The sequence below is a fragment of the Anser anser genome (genome assembly GCF_964211835.1).
Source record: "Anser anser genome assembly, chromosome: 1".
NCBI classification, from domain to species: domain Eukaryota; kingdom Metazoa; phylum Chordata; class Aves; order Anseriformes; family Anatidae; genus Anser; species Anser anser.
In genome coordinates, this window is record NC_139720.1 from 186579991 (window position 1) to 186603824 (window position 23834).

A 23834-nucleotide genomic window follows, 5' to 3' on the forward strand; every position below is an offset into this window, starting at 1 on the left:
GGGGAGGCCTCATGGCGGCCTGCAGCTCCCTCACGAGGGGAGCGGAGGGGCAGGCGCTGAGCTCTGCTCTCTGGGGACAGCGACAGGACCCGAGGGCACGGCACGGAGCTGGGACAGGGCACGGCCCGCCTTGGAGGGGCGGGGCGTCTCCGTGCCCCCGCCCCCGTCTCCGTGGCGACGCCGCGAGCCGCTTCCCTCCCTCTCCCTCCCCCCTCCCTCTCGTCTCCACGGCGACCGCTCCCTCCCCTTCCGGCGCCGACCCGGAAGCGGCGGGGCGGAAGCGGCCGGGGGGCGCCGCGGGGGGCTGAGGCGGGGGCGGATGAGCGGGCGGCGGGGGCCGCAGCGCGGCGGGCAGGCCCCGGGGCAGGCCGGCCGGCAGGTAACGGGCACGCCGGTAGCGGGCCCGCCGCACGCACCGCCACCGCGGGGGGGCGGCGGGGGGCTGAGGCCGGCCGGGAGGGCGGGGGCGGCCCCCCCGGCGCCGTGGAGGGCCGCGGGGGGCGGTGGGGGGGGCGGCGCGGCCTGGCCCCGCTCGTCTGTGGGGCCGGACCCGGCTCTTGCCCGGCCGCTCTCCGCCCGTGCCGGCCGGGCGCCGGCCTGGGGGCTGGGCTCAGCGTGCGGCGGGGTGGGGGGGGCGGGAGGCTGCTCGGAAAGCGGCGGGGATGGGGGGAGGCGGCTGCCAGCAGGTCCCAGCCGTGCCCAGCTCTGAGTCACTCCGCCGGTGTTGTCTGGAGGAATCGGTACCGCGGCGAAGGAGCTGAGTAAAGGCTCGGGGAGGCGGGAGGGAGCAGGCGGTGGCACCTGAGGGCATCCGCCCAACCCAAGGCTGATGTGGAGGGCAGATGTGACAGAAAGAATTTCCCCGAACTGACATTATGTATGGTGGGATTACTTAAGTAAACGTTTCACATATACTGGAGCGCTGTAACGTTCAAATTTCAAAGTAAAATTGACTTCAGTTTTCCCCATCTCTTCACTTACAGTGCTGCTAAAGACAGGATTTAAAAATCCTGTTTGTGACCTGTTTTTTTTTTTCTTCATACTTTAAAATGAAATGGCATAGGGACAGTATCTGAGGGCAAAGGCATCTAAGGGACACACTGGTGCTGTGCAAATTTGATTCGCTTTTTAATTGACAGCCTACTGTGAGTCAGTATTAAAATAACATCTCAAAACAGTGCTAGGAGGCACTGCAGGTGGAGGTGTTGTCTGTGGAATAATACCTTCATAAAAGCAAAACAAAAAAACTAATAGGGTATGCTAAATATTCTGGCCAGTTGTCATTAAAGAGTCAAGCATCTCTGGATTTGATGTTAGGGGTGTCTAGGCAGACTGCTACAACAGAAAAGTGTTCTTGGCTATGGAATTTCAATTAGTTGCTATTACTTTAGTATAACTAGCATAAAATGGTTGTGTAAATTAGTAGCAGCCATTAGAATAGGAACCTCTGCACTTAGACTGAACAGAATTTTCTTGCTTTTGGAGGAGAAGGTGCTATACAGATGAGATTTAAGTGCAATGAACCCTTTAAGATGTGTTTGAATAAAATGATGAGTTTTGTAGTGATATTTTTTTCTCCTTGATCTTTCAGTACCCCAGGTGTGACCATAAAATATGATTCTTCACCAACTGCACCAAACTTCTTAAGTACTTCTTTTGCCACTTGGTCACCTGGCTTCAACTACAATGGTAAGTTATGATTCAGAGAATGTATTTTCAGATCTTTTCCTTGTAGCCTATTACCTGTCTGCCTGATGAAAAGAAAGCCATTAATGTTTGATTTTCTTAAAATTCCGATTTTAATTATCGCTTCAGAGTTTTGTCATTTTTTTCGGTGATGTTCTTTCATAGCTTGTGAATACTTTTCCTAAATACTTACTCGTTGTCCATTGCATCACAGGAATCATCACATAAAGTGATGTGTTTTCAGTCATGTATAGTGTTAGACAGTGGGTACAAAGTGCACGTCCTTCTTCCACACTACTGTTTTTTAGTATTCTTCTATTGACAAATACCAGTATTACCATGGATTTTACCTGGTGTTAAGAGTCAGTGAATAGAATGCCTGAAATCATGCAGTTATCCGATGGGCTTATATAGCAAATGTTTGTTTAGGTGTTCAAATGAAAATGTCACTTTAAAAATGCCCTGTGGTGATAGGTTGCAGTGAGTAATAGCACATCATTAAGTGCTTTTTTCTCCATGGATGGGGAGGAAATTTTGTGTTAGAGATACTGTAGGTGAATGGTAAAAAAGCCTGAGTAAGTATTTTTCAAAGACACCACAAAGGAGTTAAAGCTGTTAAAATAAATGCTGTTGAGTATACTATGCCATGGGATATAGGGAAGCTTTTGCTGGGATGTTGGTGTGTTAGGTTTAGGCATATTTCTTAGCGGATATTTCTTTCTTGGAGGATATTTCGGAGCGGAGACTTTGTTTTCAACCACCTAACAGTATGTAATAAGAAACTCTTCCTAAATTGCAATGTTCTGAGTGCAAGATCTTCATTTATGTCTTGTAGAAAAATGCCTGATCTTTGGCATCCGTGCCTATGCATTAAATGTTTTCTTCCTGAGCTGCCGCTCAGGAAAACTTTGGTCTAACCTTTATGTGGAGATAGCAGCCAGCTTAAACGAGAACAGATTTTATATTTTTTGTATGTAATTATTTTGATTAATATTCATCGTTATCTTTATTAGGCATAATTCCTATTCCCACTTTTAATTCTAGCTGCCTTTCATTGTTCTAACATTTCATAATGTAGCCAAAACATTGCAAGTGTGGATGCTTGGTAGCGGGATTAATTACTGCTTATGTAGTTACAAGAGGTTTCAGTTGCTAGGTTTAGTATCTGCGAAAAAATGTTTGAGCCCATCTTCTATTAATTCATATCAGTAGTAATAGAGGTTTTTGTGGTGGCTTTTATGTACGAGATTTTTCAGCTAACATTCTAAAAAAAGCCTGTTTATAATTCTTGCAGCAACAAGCTTTAGAACTGGCATTGGATCGTGCAGAGGTAAGGAATAGTTATTTGCATATAATGTGTTGGGCTCACACTTAAGAAATATAAAAATGCAGCTGTGAAAAGCAGGGGGGTGTGTTCATGTAAATGTGTGTGGTGTGTGTATAAATAATAACCCATATATGTAACACTGGTTTTGCAAAATTCTCACTAAAATTGGTAGGTCACGTCATTGTCTGTTACCCATTGAACTGAGAATGTTGTCAGGTACAGTGATGATAAACCTTGCAGCACTTAAGTTTTCCCCTTTTGAAACAAACAAATCTGTGTGCTGTGAAATAAACGGAGCAGTACAGTGGTGATTGCTCTAAATTCGGAGACAGCTGGCAGAAGTAAGTTGTAAAATCCTGTTTGTGTTTTTAAGGGTAGCCCAGTTGGAATGAAAAGGCAAGTGCCTTTACTTTTCATGCTGGCATCTGATGTAATGGCTGCTTTGAACACTATTAGTATTTTTTAATTAAAATTATATTTGTAATATGCAGGTCTATAAAATAGAGAAACCTGGCATAAGTGCAAAAGACAAGGATAAAATAAAAAACTCCCTCAGCTAGTTATATTGGGGAATACTTGATACGTAAATACTGTCAAGCCAGTACACATGAAATTGATGATATCTGAGCAAGTTAGCTTCAGTATGTTAGCACGTTAACTTAAGCAAATATTAGCTACTCCAATATAAAATGTGGATGTAAAATCAAGATTTTGCATGCAAGCCGTGCTACAGCCATGAAATGCAGTGTTTCACTGCTAAAATGAGATTCTTCCTTGTTACTGAGTATAGCATACAGTAGATCACATTTAGTACATTTTTAGTCATTTACCCTGTTAATTATTTACTGTATGCATAGAACAATGTCCATTAATGATCTAAAGTTGCATGGTAGCTAGAATTACATTTCTTTGTAATATATGTACTATATTTTAGTTTATCTCTTTCTTTTTCTTTTAGTATATCATTGAAAGTGCCCGTCAGAGACCTCCCAAAAGAAAATATTTATCCAGTGGAAGGTAGTAAGAGTTTTGGTATTTAATTTTTAAATAGTTTTTATTTGGTTTGATTTTGGTTACGTTTTGAGCTTTTTTTTTTTTTATTCCAGAAAATCTGTATTTCAAAAACTCTATGATTTATATATAGAAGAATGTGAAAAAGAGCCTGAGATAAAGGTAAGTGGAAATTGCTGAACGGTTTTTCATTGCTGTCTAATGGGGCAAGTTCAGAATAGACTTTTTCACTTAATTCCTTTATTGAAAAAAAATGAAGGCTGGTGGCTGTAGTAGTTAGTGAAGGCTAAGACTTCAGTAACAACAATTAATGACTTTTGTGGACTAAACTGACTGTGTATTTTATAGCATCATAATTCAGTTTGAAATAAGAACATGGTGCTGGGAGGGCTGGTGACTACCTGATAAACCTAAATCTGTTCCTAAAGGTAATAAAGTAGAATGCTGGCATAGGCTTGTGACAGTTTTGCTCTTGAGTTGCTTTTTCTTATGTGAAAAAGAAATTTCAAAAGAACAGTCTAGAATGGAGAGGTGTAGGAAGTTTATTAGGCAACAGATAGTGCTATTAAAGTAGTTGGGTAATATGTGAATAGTAAGACCTAGTCTGGCTTGAGTGACCTGTTTATTCTGTTTCAGTCGTGCATCACTGACACAGTTGCAAGCAAATGTCAAGCATTGTTGTCAGTATCACTGTTTCTGAATCATTTGATTAGCATGACTGCTGTGGAAAAAATGTGCAGACAATTTCTTGAGAATCTGTGCTCTGCTGTAAATTCAGTTGGGTTTTTTGTTTGTTTCCTGGGATTACCAGTGAACTGGTGAAGTGTTTTGTGAAATCTTAACTTAAGCAAGGAAGCTTGGACGTGCTTAGCTACAGTAAATCAAAGGTGTAAGATCTGTGAGCTACTTTGCTGAACTGTGAATATCAAATGGAATGAGAAGAATCAGCTGTGGAATCTGTTGTGTTGCTGCTTCCCATGGTGAAGTAAAAACCTATCGGAAGAGAAGTGGGCATGAAATGTTACAATTATTGAGCAGCTGCAGTTCTTTTAATGGTTCTGACGTAGTTAGTTTTATTTAGGGTATGATGCTGATTCATATCACAAATGTGAGTAAGATGTTAAGCAAAATACAGAGGTGAAAAGATTAAACCATCAACAGCAAATAAGTAACGAGATATTTGAGCAGCAGGGAGAAGATTGGGCTTGCTAGACTGGAATCTTGGAAAAACATAGGGTTTTAATACTATAGTTGTTGCTAAATCAGAAGGCGCTCAGCAAACTTACCCAACTCTAATAAAATTAAAGTAGTGAGGAAAGTTTTAGCACCACAGTAGATGAAGTGGATAATTGCTGATAGAGATCTGAATTAAAACTTGCTTAATCTTTATTTAGTGGCTTATTTATTGAGGTATTGGAAGCTTATGAGAGCAAAAGTTTCTATTTAGACCCCTTATTCACAGAACTAAGATGTGGATAGTTAACCAACCAAGATAGTTATCTTGGTCGTACGTTGTGTATTCTAATTACTGAAAATGAGAAGCTCAAAGATTGAGATGCAAAGTTTGGAAGACAGTGCTGTTGTGAAACCTCATCCATGAGTACAGGACTGCTCAGTCATCTCAGTTTACAACAAGGAAATAGTGTTCTGACTAGAGACTGGCCAATGACCTTACAGGTTTTGATATACAGAACTGTCAAAGCTTCTGTTCCACTACTGCATCACTTTGATGATACAAATTCGAAGTATGTTGTCCATTCAGAAGCAATCTTTTCATTCATACTGAGTGTTATTTTTCAGTTGTATCTTAACTCTTGTAATGCGACCTTTCTCCCATGTTCATGTTTCCTAGCCTGCAGTTTGGTCATTTATGTTCTTGTTTGCTTTTGGTGTGCATAGGGAACACCAAATTTTCCACACTCATTCACAAAGGACTAATAAATTACTCATCCTCTATTAGTCCAGGCTTCCCATTTGTTCACATGCATGCTAGTGAGAGTAGTAGTTATGTTGAAGTGATTCTCTAGAGCAATTTGTGTCCTTTAGATTCCTGTGCAGTACTGCTGTACCTAAACGCTGACATAAATATAAAATAATTTTGGAATTGTTGTAGGCACAAATGTGGAAAGAGACTTGGGCTGTGGGCTGGAAGGATTTAGGCTAGGTAGGTAGTTGCTACTGTGTGGACCTGTTAGAGGGCAACATCAGTGAGCAAGCATGAAAATATCTCAAAGTAATGAAAGTTTCAGAACAGTGTTAATGAAAATCACTGGAATTAAGTCATTTGATTTTCCATGTTGGACTAGTACAGAAATAACAAATAGTACATCTGCTACTTTGCTATAGAAGGGTTCCTGGGGACTGTTCCCCACGCTGGCAGATGTGGGGAATGAGTAACAATGATACCTGAATATGATACCTCACCACATAATGGTGAGGGCTTTTTCTTTGTTTTGGTGTTGTTTTTTTCCTTGGTTAGTCTCTAATGATAATGATGCACACTGTTGGATATATTTGGGGAGCTGTGTAAAATGTTATCTTCTTATATGTAACTAGCACGTGTGAGGTGATGTAACACTTGGCGATGATAATCTACTCTGAAGAAAACCAAACCTCATTAGTGTGAAACAGCCTTTTTAGATCACAGCATTCCTCAAGTTTGATCTGTTAAAGCTTATCTTAGGTGTTACTTATGAAACTGAAATCTTTTGTGGAGACTCTGTGGGTCTTGTCTTTAATAGCTACAATAATACTAGTCTCTGCACTTATCTAGTAGTTGCAGTCTTCTCTAAGAATCTGATTTAGATTCAATGAGGTCACAAACATCCTTAGGCTTCAGTATACTCCTTGTGTTTTGTAACCAAATAACAATGCCTCCGCAAAAGGAGGCATCTTCTGAATTGTAGGGTTGGGTTTTTTTGTCAATATATACAAAACTCTGCTTTGCTCTTTCAGTTTTCTGAAAGAACAATGCTTGTCACGGTTCACACAGTTAATTTTCACGTAGTTGATACTTCTGTTGAGGTTGAGAGAAAATAAAATTGTGATTTCTTTGACTCTGTTGAACAAACCATGCGAAGAGAGGAAAGAAATTGGTTCTGAATTTCAAGCAAAAATAGTCATATGTTCTTAGATGTGAAGAAATCACGTATGTTTTACTAATGTGAAATTTTAAATTTTAAAGAATTGTTTAAAAAGTTGTGATAATCTTTAGGTTATAATTAATATTATACTTAATTTCTTTATGTTGAATGCTTAATTCTCTGATTAAAATATATAATTGCATATTTATGTAAGAGAACAAAAATACTAAATAATCCTTGTTGCTCTTAGATCAGAACCTTGTCTCATGCAACCAGTCATATTTAATCTTCCTTTGTGTATAACAGTGGCCATGTAATTTCCCCTGGTAATTCCTGCACTGAGACTGACTTGTAGTTAGCTACGCTGCTGCTATACCTTAGGAAGTCTTTAAGTAACGCCTCCAGGGTTGGGCATCTTATGATTACTCTTTTTTCCCTTAAAGAATAATTGTAGATTTCAGTATATGGGTTATTCTAAGCATTTTGAAAATGGTAGACTTCATATAAAGCCATCAGAACTGCATAATTGTGGAATGAGTTTTTCAATCCGTACCCACCGCCACCACTGCCTCTCAGTACCTGAGAAAAGAACATCTATGACATAAGAAGAAATGTATGTGAAAACTAATTCTTAAATGTTTACCCTAAAGGAAGTATTCTGAAATAATTTGAGTATAAGATTTGTGATTTCACTTTGAACAAATCTTGACCTCTCAAAATTCTTCCTTAAATTATCTAACAGAAGAAAACACTTAGGAGGCATCTGCTCCCTGAAAATAGGAAATGCTGGATACTCACTTAAAAAAAAATAAATCAAAAACCTGAGTCTGTCTGTCTGTTTTTTTCCTCAGTGCTACAGATTGAAAGGAACAGAACAAGACAGTAATTTTTAAATTTTAGTATAGAAAAGTCATAGAGTCATAAAGGGTGCAAGAGACCTTCAAGTTCGTCTGGTCCAACCATCCCCCTACTGCCAGTGTCACCCACTGAACCATGCCCCTAAGCACCATGACCAACCTTTCTTTGAACACCCCCAGGGACAGTGATGCCACCACTTCCCTGGGACAAGGTACATACAGTGACATCTGTAACCCTCTAAGATTTTGAAAAAGTGATGGCACCAAAGTTATGATGGCTGTTCAGCAAACTTGCCATAAACTGATGACTCTGTGCAGTAAAAATAACAGACATGAAAAACCTTGAACTGTTTTTCTCTAATTACTGAAAAATCAGAGAAACTATGAACTCATGAGCTTATAGAAGATTATGATGGTGAGCACAGACAATCTCTTGTTAATAGACAAGTTATTCACTTGTCAGGCCCTGCAGAGAATAAAAGATGTTGTGCAATCTGTTCTTGCATGTTCTATGTGTTTGTAAAGTGATGCGGTTAATGAAATATGTCAGAAGTCAAGGGAAGAACCAGGGGTGATGGGGTTTGAGGGTTTTTTTAGGCCTGCATTTCATAAAGATGGTAAATACCCGCAAGAGCTTACTATGGAGATGATCAATTTGAAGAATTGGTCAGAAGCTGTAAAACAGTCAGGCAATGAAAAATTGACTTAAGATGTTATAGTGAGAGACAAGAACAGCAGCCATGATAAAGATAAAATCAGAATTTTGTGCAAGAATGGTGTACTGTCAGAGGATAAGATAATTAAAGCTATGATACAAACATAGCCATGGATGGAGTAATAGCAAGCATAGCATAAAAACACTGTCTCAGTCGTCTTAGAGAGGAGTCGCTCAGTATTCTTTATTCAGTGGTAGTCTTCATAAGTCACTAGAAGAGGAAGACAGCACCTGTGCTTTCTCTGTGCTGCTTCCCACCCATTACACAGTCACTGCGGTGTGTTCACAGAGGGAGGAGTGCTGCTTTTCTGCTGATTCAGAGAGGGTTAGGAGTGTTAGCTTATTAGCTGATGCAGCCAAGGTAGTGTAACTGCCTTGTGCCTCTGTGTCTGAATCCTTGCAACATACTGCGGTGAACGTTTGAGAAATTTAATACACCTCAATCCACTTCTTGATCTTTAAAATGGTTCCAGACAAGATCTGAGCTTAATACCCGCTCTGAGCTACTACCTCCAAAAGCCAGCTCAAAGGAGAAAGGTCCTTTTGTGGCTATTGCCATCTTCATGCTTACTGAAAGGTAATTTTACCTGCTAATTATTTTTGGTATGCCATTTTTTTGTACACCAAAAACACCAATTTACTCCAAAGTCTTGGAGAGGCATTATTATTTTAAAACGTGCCAAACATCCATCCTAAGAAATTTAGTTCATATGAGTGCAGTGCCAAAAATGTTCTCAGGTCTGTTTGATTGTCCTTTCCTTTCTCTGGTCTTCTGCCATTCTTTCCCCCCCCCCCCCCCCCCCCAAAGGCAAGAAAAAACCTGCCAAGCCATAACTGGCTAACTGTTACTGAACAATAAAAATAAAATAAAAACAAACCTAACATGTTGTTCACTGAGTAATGTGATTAGGTCAACGTAATAATTTTTACAATTGAATTACCATTATATATTTTATCTTAGGTTTATCTTATCTTAGGTTTAATGAGCAGAGGCCTCCTGTAAAAATAATTTTTTCCTATTTCTTGTACATGTGAACAAATTTCTGGGGAAAAAAGGTAAATTGTTCTATAGAATTTTTTAGTGATTGCTAGTAAGTTTAAATAATTCTGGGCCTGTGATTTCATGGAATAATGTCATTAGTTGAATAATCTTTTTTTATTAAGCTCATGAAAATAAAGTTGTATTAGAAATATTAACAGTATTATTAATAACTTCTAGAGGCTGTTTTAATTCTGTCCCAATGAGATCCAAATGGATTTATTTTTATTTGCTTTTTAATTTTTAAATGTAATTTTACAACAAATAATTTTCTTAACGTGCCTTACATAACCTGGTGATCTTTTTTAAATCAAGTCTTACATAATTCACAAGTCCCTTTCTATTTCCCTCCTAATGCCATTGCACAACTAAATATGAAATGAGTGATCTTTCCAACATGGAAATCGAAACGTTTCCATCAAAAGATGACAGTATCTCAATTGCTAAGAATGAAGATATCAGAGGAGTTGAGAGTTGACTTTGTTTTCAAAGGGCAGTTACTGTATCCCAGGATATTTCATGCTAGGTGTAAGTGAAAAGGCAATACCTCTACTCTGTGCTCAATGATTTTTCTGAAAATTGAAGCCGTGCTCATAACAGAGGTGCTCCAGCCCTCTGATCATCCTCGTGGCCCTCCTCTGCACTCGCTCCAACAGGTCCATGTCCTTCTTGAGCTGGGGGCCCCAGAGCTGAGCGCAGGGCTCCAGGTAGGGTCTCACAAGAGCAGAGCAGAGGGGGAGAATCACTTCCCTCGACCTGCTGGCCACACTTCTTTTGATGCAGCCCAGGATACTGTTGGCTTGCACTTGGCCTTGTTGAACTTCATGAGGTTTGCACAGGTCCACCTCGCAAGTCTGTCCAGGTTCCTCTGGCATGTTGACCACACAGCTTGTTGGCAAATTTGCTGAGGGTACACTCAATTTTCTTCATTGTCCATGACTAAGATGTTAAATAGCTCCAGTCCTAATTCTGACCTTTGAGGAACACTGCTCATAGCTGGTCTCCACCTGGATGTTGAGCCACTGACCACAACACTTTGAGGGCAACCATCCAGCCAATTCCTTATCCACCAGGGATGAATGGAGTGGTCCATCCATCAAATCTATCTCTGTCCAATTTAGAGACAAGGATATCGTGCTTTCCTTTGTGGTAGTTTGCATTATTTCTAAACTGTAAAAGGCAGTAAGATTTTAGTCTGGAAAAGGAGTATTTGCTTGTTAGGAATATTTGAGAGTAGTAAATACTTTGTTGTTGTTATCAAGGAGTGTATAATGTATAATAATGATACCAAATAAAGTTGCACCATAGATTTGCAACACTGTAAATCTTAGCCAAGGACCATTCTTGCTAATTGTTTTGTGCGCACTTAAAGTTTTTTGAATTGAAAGGAGTGATTCTAAAAAAAAGGTGTGTAAGTATGTACAATAATACATAATACATTGTATTGAATTCTGCTAAACTAAATTTAACTGGGCTTGTTTTGATACATACTTCAACATTAAAATAAATATTACTCAGATTCTGGCAACTGTTTTTAATGCTTCTAATTACTTGATAGTATTATGTTCATGAGCAATGTTTACTTTTAAAGCAGAAGCTGAGGCGAAATGTGAATTTACTTGAGAAGCTGGTTATGCAGGAGACGTTGTCATGTCTGGTAGTGAACCTCTATCCGGGAAATGAGGGTTACTCACTTATGCTCAGGGGAAAAAATGGTTCAGGTAATATTTTTGCTATTTAATTTTTAAAACTATTCAGAATACTTTGTAAATAGTTGGACTGTGTTGCTGTTGCATATATTTAAGTGTTGATAATGCAATTCCTTGTTTAAAAATAAAACACCTGTACTTGAAGTGCAAATCTGCATACAGCTGTGAGGCGCTTGTAAACAGTTTCTAGCAGTGTACTATAAATCCATACGTATGAATGTTTTTGATAGCTTTCCTCTCTTATTTCCACCTAGCTTTGTATCTGTTCCCATTTCATCCTGAGTTCCTTATCTGAGTTTCTCTCACTTCATGTACCTTCTGTAAGGAAGAGTGAAAGAAATTATTTAAGTCTAGTGAAAGGATAGACATTCCATTTTGATTGCGTCTTCACGCTACCTGGTACTGTAGTAGGCAATAAGAATCTATAGTGTCTCACTTGGGAGCAAAAATTTGTTCCATTGAGCTATAAAGGAGCATTGCTATCTAGCTCAGTAAGAAAAAAAAATCATGTTCTGAGAACAGAAATGGATGTAAAAATTAATATTATGAAAAAAAAGCAGCAATTTTAATAAGTTTCCATAAGCCCTGCTTTGTTCTGTGGCAAGCTTGTTTGAGATTTCACATTGTTATAGTCTGAACTTGAAAGGCAAATGAAAAGCAATATGTTTTGTTCAAATCCAGATTCTGAGACCATACGGCTGCCTTATGAGGAAGGCGAACTGCTTGAATATTTGGATGCAGAGGAGCTACCACCAATTCTGGTTGATCTTTTAGAAAAATCTCAGGTTTGAAAGTTTTGTTTTTAAAAAATAAGTTGTTTTGTACCTAGATAGACTTTGAACTATGAATCCTTCACATACGTGATTCCAGCAACAAAACATGAAACACTTGCTCATTTGGAACCAAAATATTTAATGCCCCAAATAAATACTTGATTGATAACTATAAAAAGGTAATTCCTAAATATTGGGGAGAAAGGAATAGAAGGAGTTGCTATTATTTAGGCTGCCAGACAACTTGGATTCTGTGTTCTAGCAAAATGTCCTTTGTTCTGTTTTGTCATGAAATATTTGGCATGGGAATTTCTTAAAACTACATTGCTGATACATGAAAACAAAACATTTGAAGCTTGTATGTCAGGTCTGTTTAGGTATGTTGACCTATGATCTTGCCAAGACCTATGATTTTGTCAAAATTAGTAGTTTTATCCATAGTATCAATAAATACTATATAATATGTAACAAACTATATGGAGGCCAGGGCTGAGGCAGATGAGTAAATATTTGAGTATTTACAAGTTGCTCTTTGTTTCAACTAGGTTAATATTTTTCATTGTGGATGTGTCATAGCAGAAATCCGTGACTATAGGCAGTCTGGTAACATGAAATCTCCAACATACCAAAGCAAGCACATTCTTTTGCGTCCTACAATGCAGGTGAGAAGTGTTTTAAGTCATTTCTCAGTGTTACGGTAGTTCCCAGACTTGATAAGAGCTGTTACTGAATATATATTAAGAACTCTTCCTACTTTGTTGAAAGCTAACTACAATTATGTCTTTCTCATCAGACTTTAATTTGTGATGTGCATTCTATAACAAGTGACAACCACAAATGGACACAGGTGAGTCAACAGTTATTTTAATAATTTACAGTGATGTGGTGAATGTACTTAATTTCATAAAATCTGATAAGCAAAACTGATATTCTGGATTTATTCAAACTGCTAGTGATGTGCGCAGTGGTGCATGCTACATGCACCAGAGAGTTGTTTGTCAGTAGTATCTTTCCCTGAGATGCCACAGAAAACAATAGTTGTTAATAGAATTAGACCTTATTTTTTGGTAATGCAGAATGACAGTGTTGCAGGTACTCTAAATAGTTTACCTTACTTCATTTGTCATCAATATAAAGCTCCAGAGCAGCAGTTATTGTCTAATTGCTCTTCTAGTCCTCCAGTTGCTCCTCTAGTGGCACTTTCCTAATTATATTATTATAGTAAAGAGAATCTTGGTAACTAGGCTTGGAAAATTAGAGTTAGTTAAATGCTAAAGAGCATGGTGCTGGCAGCGTACTCATTGGTCTTTCAGACCCACAATCTTGCTCAAATCCATTTCAAATTGTAATCTAAAGTTCCAGGCAGATAATCTTTATGACACTATTGCTAGTCCATCAAGATAAATCACTAAGAGAAAATTAACTTTGTTACCATTACTGTTATTAAAAAACAGAAAGGAAAATAGAACCTACTGAAAAATATTTTTTTTTCTGTTAGAAACCCCCAAACAAAGTTCTGTAACTTGTAATAACTGTTAGTGATACTTAAGTGTTGAGTATTTTCTCTTGTTGAGTATCAGCAAATAATTTCTTCTATTTAAGATAACGTGCGTGTTATGCATAGGTGTATATTAACTTAATGTAAAAGTCTTCCTATTTTTACATTTATTAATAATTCTATATATTACAGGAGGACAAACTTCTACTTGAGAGCCAACTTATTTTGGCTACAGCAGAGCCTTTGTGTCTTGATCCTTCAATAGCAGTGACCTGTACTACAAACAGACTCCTGTACAACAAGCAGAAAATGAATACTCGCCCCATGAAAAGGTATTTCGTAGTGTGAAGCATGTTGAGACTCTTTCAAGTTTTTATGGGGGTGTTTCAAAGAAAAACATAAGCACTGCTCAATATCTGCTTAAATACTTGGAATATTGGAACTAGTGAGATTATCTTATTTTCAAATGTTCAGTTTTGTAGTGTAAGTATGTATTACTAAGTTTCACTTAGTAATAGAAACTGCAGTATGCTTATTTTTGTATATCAAAAGCGTGTATGTTATTTTAACATAAGACATAATATGGCAGTTTCGATCTTGTCCTTTTGCTTAATTCATATGTAAAATGAGTCAAATGGCATCTCAATATGAAGTATATAAATGGATGTGTTGCATGTTGTCTGATTCTTTAAAAACTATGTAAAATTTTAACGCTAAACAAGGAAATCAAAGGAATTATTTATTTTTTGAGGTTTATAGGCTAAACAGAAGTGTTGACATATTAGAATCTTAATAGATTTATAAGTAATGTGGAACACGCTATGTACAAAATGTCGAAGTTGTTTAACTTCTGTGCCTGGTGGTTCACTTTTTTTTCCACAAAAGCTTGAAATGGTTTAATTTTTCTTAGTAAAAGAGGTGCGTTCATTCTGTGGAATGAAAAGTACTAATGGTCTGCTAGAATTACCAAAATATATTTAAAACTAGAACGCATTGACGTATTATCCTAATGTACAACTAGTGGTGCTAATTGTAAATAGACAAATTGATCAAGCTGCTCTTAAAAATTAGAGCATAGTGGTCAACGAGCATTCCATTACAAAAGTACGCAGAGGTGTTAAATGGATGTCCCGGATAGCATTAATGTGCCAAAGGGTTGGGTTTGAGACAAAGAACGAAGAGTAGTTCCTGTATTTATAACTTCCTAGTCACGTAAGCAGTACATGGATCTTTTGGCAGGACTAAAATCTTTGGTAATATACAAATCTTATAAGGTCAGTAGCGTTTTATATAGTTAATTATTTTGACAATGTAATTATGCATTTCAAAAATAACCCCATTCTTAGCACTGAAACATATGAACAGAATACTAGTATATTATTCTCAAAAATACAAAATCGAGTTTATGTTGTACAGTCAAGAATTGTGATTTTAAATGAATATGGAAAAGCTGTTTTCTAGTCTCAATGTTAATAGCATTTCCCTGCATGTTTTTGTGCTTGTACTTAGGCAGTGGGAAATTCAGTTTTGATGTTTTTACAGTCTTATCTGTTATTCTACCTTAGGTGTTTCAAAAGGTACTCAAGGTCATCTTTGAACAGGCAGCAGGAAGTAGGTCACTATTCAACGCCACCACAGCTCAGAATACTTGACTACTTACAGAAAAGGAAGGAGAGGAAAGGCACCCAGCAGTATGACCTCAAAATTTCTAAAGCTGGAAATGTAAGTGTTCTGAGACATAGGTAGGTGAACTTGTTAACTGTTTATTTACAAATTTAGTACACTAATACCACTTTATTCGTCTTCCAGTGTGTAGATATGTGGAAACAGAACCCTTGCTACTTGACTGCACCTTCTGAAGTGGATGTAAGTTTGGTTGTTATCTTTAGCAATTTATTAGCAATTGTATTCAACATTGTATTGCATAAAGAAGGAAGTGACTGAAGACTAGCTGGGATCAAACAACAAGAATTTTAAAGATTTTAACATTTGAAATGAATTTTCTGTAGTGTAAGATAAAACACAAGCTAAGCTACACTGGAATACATTGCAACTGCAGTGTGATAGTTTGGATAAGACAAACAGGGCAAACTGACTGTTGATCTGTAGGATCAATGTCCATATGAAATTCTGTTGATAATATTCCTTTTTTTTTTTTTTTTTAAGAGTTAAGGAATGTGTTTTAAAAGGAGTTACTTCTCAGCCTGGTAGAAATTTTTCTTGACATGCTATACTATAGGACATGCTATACTATAGGATACTATACTATAAACTATTTTCAATAGTTTAATTTTTTATATGGAGAATTCTAATTGAGAATTCTTCTGATTAGTCTGTGTGCATTCACATCTCAGGGATGTGCACCTTCTCGTTTTTTGGCACTGTCAGAACGTATACTGCTACCAGACAGTAGGGGTCAGTGGATTAACTGAGTTTGTAGGTTTGGGCTTAATAGTGGGTGGCAGGAGTGTACATTACACATCGAATGATGCTGTAAGTTTGCATATGCCTTCTCTACCTTTGTGCTTCAGCAGTGTTGTGTTTGACCTAATCAGAGTCTGGAGTTAACTACTGTTGTGAAATTCTATAGCCGTTCCACACTGCAGGCAGTGGTTTAAATCTGTACTCTTAACAAAAGTGTGAAACGTAGCTTAAGTTTCATACATCAAGTATGATGTAACAGAGTAAATGTAAAGTCCTGAAGGTTCTCCAATTTACTTTTTCTGAAAAATGCATACAGAGATGAGGTTTTCTTCATTTTTGAAGACTCTCCTGTTAGCCACTGTTTAAAACAAGAAGCTGGACTAGGTTGACATTAACTCTGGCCCAAGATGACCATTATTACTTACTTTTTGTTTTCTTTTTCAATCACTGTTTTCTTTAAGGTGGAAAAATACGCCAAAGTGGAAAAGTCTATCAAGCCTGACGACTCACAACCAACTGTTTGGCCAGCACATGTGAGTAATTTAGACCTTTGCCCAAACTTTTCCATCTCTAGTTAGAATGTCTTGTATTTCAATAAAATCTAAATAACATAGGGAATAGTCTTCCTTCCATCAATTGAATTAACCTTCCATGTATTACATAGACATAGAAAGTTTGTTACAGAAACTTGTAATTTCATGCAGTGATCAGTGTTGTAATTTCATCAAGTTTTCCAGAAATGTGATGAAAAACACCTTTAATCTCCCAAGTAATGTGCTGTCACTGTATAATAAATAAAACAATAATTTACAGGGAGCAAGTACTCCGATCAATAAATTGCTTTCACCATGCAGGTACTTATATAAAGATTAACAGAAAAAGGCTTCTGTCAAAATCAAAATGGTAAATTTTGAAATAAATCATGAAATATTAAATACAGAAAGCCCTTTCTAAATTGTTGTAGTCAAACCTTAAGATTTCACACAAATGTAATGATTTGATAAGGAGAGGTCATTTTAACATAATTAGACATACATTAGTTCGTTAATTCTTTGTAATTTCTGAATTGATTTATCATTTTTATTAACAACATGTATCATGATATCCCTGTAGTTTCGTATTACCAAAAAGTAATACTTCCCCATAGAACTCAATTTTCATCTGACATCTTTTTTGAACATTTTTAGTATTGCTGTAACTTATAGAATTCTATATATGTTTACCCAGTCTGGCTTTTGGTATCTTCTAACATGATTGGTTTAAGTTTTGCAATATTTTTGGATTTTTAATAGATGGTAAACTTCTTTTCCTCCCATCTCTTCAGATAATTTCTTCTCAAATAATTTTCATTTTAGCAAATACACCCCATCTTTTATTTTATTTATCTTTTGTATTGTATAGAACTGGCATATTTTACTAGCTTTTTCTCTTACTGCTTTTGTAAGACTTATTTGGTTTTCTTCTTCTTCTAGGAAATAAAAGACGATTATGTGTTTGAATGTGAAGTTGGTAATCAGCTGCAAAAAACAAAGCTGACTATTTTTCAGTCTCTTGGCAATCCTTTGTACTATGGTAAAATTCAGACACTCAAAGGTGATGAGGAAAGTGACAGCCTATTAACTCCATCACAGTAAGTTATATGTTCTTTTAAAATGTGGTATGATGCAGTAGATAAAAGAAGACAACCACTACTTACCATTTTCAGGTATAAGAATATGCAGGAGCTATAAATCTGATTTTAAGAGGTTTTTTGTTTAAAAAAAAAAAAAATCAGGTGATAAACCTCAATTTTTTTTCTAACAAGAAAAAAGACACATTCAACCAACATCATATCTTAAATGTTCTTTTACAGTAAATCTAAATGTTCTTTTACATCAAAGCAATATTTTAAGAAAATCTCATCTTGTGAAAATCTTAGTGTCTCATACTGCAAGACATTGTTAGCATGTGTTTTCCAGTGGTACTCATAATTTTGATCATTGCGTCAAAATCTGCCTAAAGCTGTAAAAAAAATAGACTTGATTATATTGCATTTACCCGTATGTAAAGAACTTTAGGCTAAGTAAATAAAGGAAAACAAGAGGTGCAAAAAAGTTACCTCCTGTTCATACTACTGTTTTGAATCAGCTACTGTTGGCTGCAACTCTGTGAAGATTCTCTATTCTTAACTCTTTTTGTTGTGTCTGCCACTTCTTTGTATGGAGGAACCTGTGCAGCAGGGTGTACCCTATAAATTTCAGTAAGGCGGGAAGCAGTTAGCCTGAGCAAACTGTAGTTCTGTTAGCAAAAAATTATTCTTATTGTTGTCTGGTATGTAATTCTTATATACTGTTCTTATTAAAATCTAAGGATCTTAGAGTATCTTATCCCTAGCGTCTGAGCTATTTTACTTTTTTTCTGTACTTATTACTGATCTACTTAGAACAGCAGTGCTAGCTTACAGTTGTAATAAGGCTGGGGATTAAAAGGAATATAAAGTTCTTAGCTGCTTGTTGGTTTGAGGAGTTGTTTTTTATTGTTTTTGTTTTGTTTTTTCGGGGGGGGGGGGTGACTGTTCTAGTCTGTTGTTTTTTAAGACATTACCCATTGATGTACATCAAAATTTGTCTTCCTCACTATAAAACCATATCATAGGAAGTGAAAAGTGCAGAAGACGTTATTGTCTTACTAAAAATTAATACACATTTTGAGCTGGAGAAACTGAGAAGTTCTGTAGTGTTTAAAAAACGATGATGATAATTTGCAAGCCATAAGCATTAAGCAAAAGAGAAATGTTTAGTTCTGGAAAAGCGTGAGGAGTTGGAATTTGGACAAGTGAAATCAAACAATGGAAACTAAATGTTTAAGTAATACAGGTAGGGCTGGTTTTGACATACCCACAGGACGCTTACGTTTGTATTTGTGGGTGAGCAGATTGGCGTCTTGATAACTTTACCATTGCTACTTTTCACAGTAGCAATGCTGTAGCAGTTATTCACTTCCATTTTTTGAAAATAGAAATACAAGAATTCCATATTCTGCCTTTTGTAGGTAATTTACTCTTAAAGGAGTCTATATTAGACAACATGTATATTGTGCACTGTTATGAAACCAAGTTTTTATTTCAAGTACTAAATACTGAGTCTATCAAATGAATCAGGTGTCTCTTTTCAGTGGGCAGATCTGAAAACAGAACAGCATTGATGTTCTTTCAGTTTGTAATTATAAAAACATTATTTTAGTATGAGCCATGACTGAAAATGTGTTATACTTTCTAAATTTCAGGTTCCTCATTGGTTCCAGGACTGATGCTGAAAGGTAAATTAATACAGGATATAGAACTAACTGTCTTAATGCCAAATAATGAATTTTGTTCCTTTTAGCTATTATGACTGTTAATGTTGTGGTTATGGAAACAGATGCTGAACAGATAAGAAAAATAAGAGGAGTTAATTATTATAATAAGAAGTGGGAGATAATGTGCAATTCCTATATTTAACAAGCAGGGAAGTATATAGGAAAGCAAGTATGTAAATACAGCTTGTCCCACTACTTAAGTCCTAAGCATGTTGTTACTTAGCTGCACAGTTATTCTTGATTATACAAGTACTTAAAAATTCTGAAAGCACGTAAGAGGGATTTCATCTTGAGATTTTGTACGGTAAATTGGCAATCGTGGAATTGTTAATTTGAGCTCAGTGTGATATAGGACTTTTTTTTTTTGGTATGCTCTTCATTATTTGACTCAGCTTTCTTAAAAAAAAAAACAAATCAGTTTTCTAGTATATTTAAGTCATAGAATAATTAGGATTAGCAATCCTGTCATAACTGTGTGATGGCAAATTTCTTCAAATATTTGTCTGTAAGCATCATGTTACAGATACCCGTGTGCCTCTGCACATGAGGGCAGAACCTGTTAAAAGCACTCTCACAAAGCTGCTCGCATGTTTATGCCTTCTTAGGAGACTTTGAGGTGATGTACATGCCACAGCCATTCCCCACTATGTGGTTCTCTCTTCTTGTGTGCCTGGCAGGGAGATGAACCCTTGATTTGGTCAAAATATCAATATTCTCCGTTTTAATAGATAATTTTGATCAATAAGTTACATGCTTATTTTTTTCTCCTGCTTTCTTTGTGGTGATACAGGCTTTTGTTGCTTGTGCTGTAAGCTAAATTAGGGAATTGGTTGGCTGAAAACCAGTGCAACGGTAATATGGGGTTTAGTTTTAACTGAGATTCATTTCCTGATCATATTTGCCACTCTACACAAGTCCTCCTGTCAGGAAAAGTAGGTGGGTTTCAGGGTCTAGTTCAAGACGTATCAGAGGAGGAAGGAGGGCAGCAGCACCTTTCTGAGCGCACAGCACTTTATTGCTCTGATTCCACTGTAACTTTAAATTGTCTAGATCCTATGTACTGGAAAAGGCACATCTTGGGACCCTTGCCTACGGCAGCATATTACATCAGTGCTATACTCATATTTAGGTACAGACTAATGGAAATGCTCCAGCAATTCTTCAGGCCATAAGCACCAGCTCAAAGGTTCAGTTTGATTTTCAGGTCTGCTAGGTTACTTTACCACAGCCGTGAGCCAAGTATACAGTTTTCCCTCAAATTACTAGAGATGTAGCATTGGATTTCTTAGAGCAGTTCTGCATTTGTTTGTCTGATGCTGTTGATGCTTTACACTCCTGGGTATGTCACTGCTTGCTAGTCTCCTGTAATAAAATTCTGCTGTCCCAGTGCTCAAAGAAGAAAGTGTGGTCACTTGTGCTGTGATAAGTGATTTTTGGATATACCTTCACTATGAACCTCCCCTGCTCTAAGGAGTCTTCATCTGACATAGACTTCAAGTTAAAGGAGGGTTGACTGTTCTATAACGAACATAGCAGAGGGGACGCAGCTCTATAAAAGATTCTGGACTCGTGGAGGAAATGGCTGGCTGACATCCCAAAGAACTGTACTGCCTTTTGGGAACTGTTAGGTCTACTGTTTTGCATATTCCTCTAAAAGAGTGTTTCTTAAACTTAGATAAAGTAGTTTGACTGATTCAAGCCTACTGCAGGAAACTGCTTCATCTAAGCATTTGCAGTTGGCATTATCAAAATCAGTGGTTTAAAAAACAAAGAAACACAAAACTTTAAAACAGAATAAATCCAAGCACAGAACCCGGGAACATAAAGTAGAAAGATGGATATATAAAAATATGTTCTGTGTGTTTATCTAGATTTTATACAGATGTATATTTATAGATAAATATTTTATGCATAATTATATATATATATGTTTATGTAATATCTGTAGTTAGTACATACATATATAGGTTCAAAGTTGTTGATCTTTAACTGTTTTTGTGTATTTGTTTGTTTCAGAGTGGTGAACCAGTATCAGGAGTTAGTACAAAACGAAGCTAAATGTCCTGTGAAAATGTTTCATAATTCAGGTGGATCAGTCAATCTCAGTCATCTTTCTCCAGGGAAGGAAATGGAAGTGAGTTTATTGAGCTATGTATTTCTTTTATTTGCACTTGTCGAGTTATTAGAATAATCCTTGTTGTTCATATTTGAAAGTAAAATAACCTAAAAATTCATTCTGAATTAATTTTTAAACACGTTGTCATAATCATTCAGGGTGAGTATATCAGAAAAGATAGAGGAAAGCACTTTTCTTTTTACTGTATGTTTTACTGGGATGTTGTATCTTTTAGCCATGACTTCTTTTTTAGGGCCCTGTATAGTACAGTTAGCTCCAGGGTTTTGTTAGAGCATTTTTCTCTGTTCAGATAAACGTTTCACAGAGCAGTATAGTAAAATGCAGCCATGCATTTTATAATACACATCAGTAAAACAGAAGTAGATGTAATAGCTGAGCATTTCTTTTACCCTTATAATTTATTTTCCCCTTAATTTCAAGAGGAAAACTTTCAAAACAAAAAAAACTTTTGAAGTGTATATGCTTTCGTATGCATGTGGTAGAAATTCCTGAATTCTCATGCTTGTGCTTGAATTCTCATTGCCCTGTGTTTTACTTCTGCTGGCTTTCTTGATCAGATTCAGTACTGTAGTGGTCAACTGTATTTAAGCTCCAACTAGTAAATGAATTTGTGACAGCAGGGGCTATTTGCTTTGCTGTGTCTTTGCTGTAAATACATCCTCTGAAATGCTGTAACCTTGCTCTGAAGGAGATGGTTCTTTGTGTCAGCCAGAAGAACAGTACGTTGAAGACTAGTTAGAGAGGAATATGAATGTGTGTGTACAAGTACACGCATCTGCATGCATGTCTATATATAGTATACACAACATACGTACACTGTGTACACACACACACACACACACTGTAAAATCACAGAATAACTTAGGTTGGGAGGATACTTCGAAAAGTTATCTTGTCCAGCTGTGCAAGTCCCCACTGGAAGCTGGACCAAAGTTACTTAGATTACTTTGTTTAATGATCTTGTCTCTTTTCAAATGGGGCATTCGTTTTTATTCTGAAAATGAAGAAAAGAGTTTTTCATAGAAGAAGAAAGAGCTAGTCCTCAGAGTCTTTTTTTATGAGAAAACAACTACAAACACGTGGAAGGAGTTTCTCTTATTACTGAGAGTCAGTGGAGGCTAAGCTCTCCAGAAAGATCAATTCTGCACAATAGTGGATGCTCTGATTTGCCAGCTCATGTTGATCTAAGTTAGGTTCAGCACTGAAATATTCTATTTGCTATACAGAGAGCCTGATTTTCTAGTTTCAGATAGTCTGTAGACTGCATGCTTTAGACACTATTTTCACTTATGGGATATATGGTTTATATGTGAAAATATAGTCTGTAATGGTAAATGTGTTTCACTGAGTCTTTTGATGATGTCAGCTGTTGAAATTATGAAATTATGTTGAATTTAGGGTCTGTTGTGAGTGACTAAGATTTACAGATTTGATTAGCTGAAGTTAAATTGTGTTTAAACATCCTGATAAGTATGTTATAAGAACAAACAATAAGGGAATACCTTTAAATTAAAGAGATTAAGGAAATTCTAATCCCATTGAAGTCAATGAGAAAACAAAGTGATTTGTATGCATTGAGGATTTTCCTGAATGTATTCAAATTCCTGCTCCCAGAATCAGGGTTGGAAATAGTAGATGATTCAGTTGGTGAATGAATGGAATGATGTATTTTTTTCAAGACCAAATTGTTATATAAAGTGCATCTGTCACTTGCATTTGTGAAAAGTTACTAAGAAGGACTTCAGAATTAGGAAAAACAAATTCCTTAATTTTTTTTTTCTCAGTTTAAATTTTACTGGAACTTTAGAATTTCTTCATAAACTGTCGTGATCTAAAAAGAGTTAGTCCTAGGTTGTTTTTCAGATATGTACAAATCTGAAATATTTCAAGGTAATTTTGCTATGATTTTGAGAATTATAACACAAATTAACTGAATGATGTCTTCTGTCAAATATATGGAAGCTCACATTGTTGCTCTGGTAGTGTTAATTTCTCTTTCCTCCTAGCAGCCAGAAAGTATATCAGGCTCTGTTCAGTCTTCAGTACTGGGGAAAGGTGTAAAACACCGACCTCCTCCCATCAAATTACCTTCAAGTTCAGGAAGTAGCTCTTCAGGTAATTATTTATCGACTTGAGCATCTCCTTTCTGTGTTCTGCTTATTGTAAAGTGATATGCTGACCCTTCAGTAAAGTTTTATTTTTAAAAAAGTCAGTGTTTTATCTGTGAAAAGAGCTTTTC

General features: G+C 36.9%; 1 protein-coding gene across 10 annotated transcripts in view; it reads left to right on the forward strand.

Annotated features, from left to right (window-relative positions):
• Positions 1 to 234: 234 nt before the first annotated feature.
• SUPT20H (SPT20 homolog, SAGA complex component) overlaps positions 235 to 23834 on the forward strand; it is a 35325-nt gene continuing 11725 nt past the window's right edge. For 4 of the 10 annotated variants that reach the window (XM_083798505.1, XM_083798508.1, XM_083798512.1 and 1 more), the window contains exons 1-17: positions 235 to 379; positions 1592 to 1689; positions 2981 to 3016; positions 3972 to 4030; positions 4120 to 4186; positions 11310 to 11439; positions 12109 to 12212; positions 12746 to 12862; positions 12994 to 13047; positions 13891 to 14030; positions 15264 to 15420; positions 15508 to 15564; positions 16584 to 16655; positions 17595 to 17752; positions 19387 to 19419; positions 21475 to 21592; positions 23602 to 23710. In XM_083798505.1, coding sequence (XP_083654631.1) covers positions 1687 to 1689; positions 2981 to 3016; positions 3972 to 4030; positions 4120 to 4186; positions 11310 to 11439; positions 12109 to 12212; positions 12746 to 12862; positions 12994 to 13047; positions 13891 to 14030; positions 15264 to 15420; positions 15508 to 15564; positions 16584 to 16655; positions 17595 to 17752; positions 19387 to 19419; positions 21475 to 21592; positions 23602 to 23710 — 1414 coding nt within the window. In that variant the 5' untranslated portion in view covers positions 235 to 379; positions 1592 to 1686. The remainder of the gene's footprint in view (positions 380 to 1591; positions 1690 to 2980; positions 3017 to 3971; positions 4031 to 4119; positions 4187 to 11309; positions 11440 to 12108; positions 12213 to 12745; positions 12863 to 12993; positions 13048 to 13890; positions 14031 to 15263; positions 15421 to 15507; positions 15565 to 16583; positions 16656 to 17594; positions 17753 to 19386; positions 19420 to 21474; positions 21593 to 23601; positions 23711 to 23834) is intronic. The other 6 variants (XM_083798507.1, XM_083798510.1, XM_083798509.1 and 3 more) reach the window with 3 other exon arrangements.